The sequence below is a fragment of the Galeopterus variegatus genome, unplaced genomic scaffold, assembly GCF_000696425.1.
Source record: "Galeopterus variegatus unplaced genomic scaffold, G_variegatus-3.0.2 Scaffold8361, whole genome shotgun sequence".
NCBI lineage: Eukaryota > Metazoa > Chordata > Mammalia > Dermoptera > Cynocephalidae > Galeopterus > Galeopterus variegatus.
In genome coordinates this window covers 35,687-37,503 of record NW_007734472.1, presented here as the reverse complement: position 1 = coordinate 37,503, position 1,817 = coordinate 35,687, and the positions used below count along the sequence as shown (strand labels likewise).

Sequence of the window (1,817 nt, the reverse complement as noted above, 5' to 3'; positions counted from 1 at the left end):
AGAAGGGGTCTTTCCCATATTATGCTAAGTCTTGAAATTGCAAACATAAAGAAGGTAAGGAAAAGATTCCAACTTTTTATTGTTGTCGTAAGTCCCAAAGGCCTGAGTGTGAGTATTCTCTGAGACATCAGAATTGTGGTGCTGTCCTTCATAATATACACTAGGCACAAGATCTCTGACATTGAAGCAGCACACTTACTGGAAATCACAATTCATTCCCAAAGGATATCACTGGTATTGAAGGCCAGGTCAATCTTTTAGCTGAATGAAGTCCCCTATAGCTTTAGAACCCTGAATTACAATGTATATGCATCACTAGGTATTTACAAATAACATTGCAAAGTATTACATTTATCATGTATTGCTCCATATGGGCCCACTCTTTACTAGCCCTCACTGGAACTGGGAATCTCTGCATTTTTTCTGATAGTACTGGAATCATTCTCACTTTCTCTGCTCAGTGGTCTTACACCCCCATTATCCATACATATCATTCTGAAGAGGCCAGTTTGTCAGCTCTTCAGACTGTGCTCAGAGGCTCAATGAAGTCCATTCATTTACTGCTTTCTCTTCATAGAAATATTGGGCCAACTTTGAATGTTACTGCTGGAGAACATGACTTGAGCCAGACAGAGCCAAGGGAGCAAACCCTCACTGTTGAAACCATCATCATACACCCACATTTCTCCACCAAGAAACCAATGGACTATGACATCGCCCTCTTGAAGATGGCCGGAGCCTTCCAATTTGGTAAACATTTGAGGCTCACTTGAATTGTCCACCCCATATTCTCCATAGCCTCTGTCCCATAGCACACTGAATTGTCACCTTGAATTTTCTGCCCCATATTCTCCATAACCTCTGTCCCAAGCGCATCCCTGTCATACGCTTTGAGACAGGGATTTGGGCTGGAAGGTTTCTTACCCAAAAACTCTTTTTGGTTCTGGTTCTGGATATAGGATTATGTGAAGTCAGGAGAGGGTCTTTCTTTGTCTCACAAGCGACCCCCAGAAGTTCCAGGCAGAGATATCATAACTCTTACAAGGTCTTTGGGGGAGTACGTGGATGCCAATTGGTGAATGGCTTATGATGTCCTCTCCTCCATGAATGAGACAAGTCCTGTCTGGATCGTTTTTGCAGGCCAGTTTGTAGGTCCCGTGTGTCTTCCAGAGCGAGGGGAGCGATTTGAGGCTGGATTTATTTGTACAACTGCAGGCTGGGGCCGCTTGACTGAAGGTAGGAACTTCTGTACCGCTCCTCCTCATCAGAGGTCAGAACTTTCTAGTGGGTAATAGAACACAGACTTTTTAATCTACTTTTGAAAAACAATTGTGCAAACATCTTTAAAAATAGAGAATGTCATATTGTACTAGAAATTCACGTCTTTCCAAAAGTCACAAACCTGAACAGGACATCTTCAACTCAAGAGTGAAAAAGTGCTCCTGTCTCTGCGTTCCAGCTGGCACCCTCCCTCAAGTCTTGCGGGAAGTGAACCTGCCTATTTTGACCCAGGAGGAGTGTGCGGCAGCTCTGCTAACCCTAAAAAAGCCCATCAGTGGGAAAACCTTTCTCTGCACAGGCTTCCCTGATGGAGGGAGAGATGCGTGTCAGGTAAGTGAGAGCAGGTGGGCTGACAGCACCAGGCAGGGCTTCAGTCAGTTTTTTTTTTTAATCAGAGAAGCAAAAAGAAGGCTGATTCCAGGTAAGACTGGAATCTGGAAAGAAGGGTCAGGAATAACAGGGGAGGTCAAGTCAAAATAAAGCGACAGTTTAGACAACCTGTTTTTTTGCAGTGAGTGTGCATTCAGAGGAGGTCT

At 44.1% G+C, this 1,817-nt stretch overlaps 1 protein-coding gene across 1 annotated transcript in view; it reads left to right on the top strand.

Moving 5' to 3' along the window:
• OVCH2 (ovochymase 2) overlaps positions 1–1,817 on the top strand; it is a 33,134-nt gene that overhangs the window by 19,746 nt on the left and 11,571 nt on the right. The window contains exons 4-6 of the mRNA XM_008592817.1: positions 578–750; positions 1,141–1,236; positions 1,460–1,611. Coding sequence (XP_008591039.1) covers positions 578–750; positions 1,141–1,236; positions 1,460–1,611 — 421 coding nt within the window. The remainder of the gene's footprint in view (positions 1–577; positions 751–1,140; positions 1,237–1,459; positions 1,612–1,817) is intronic.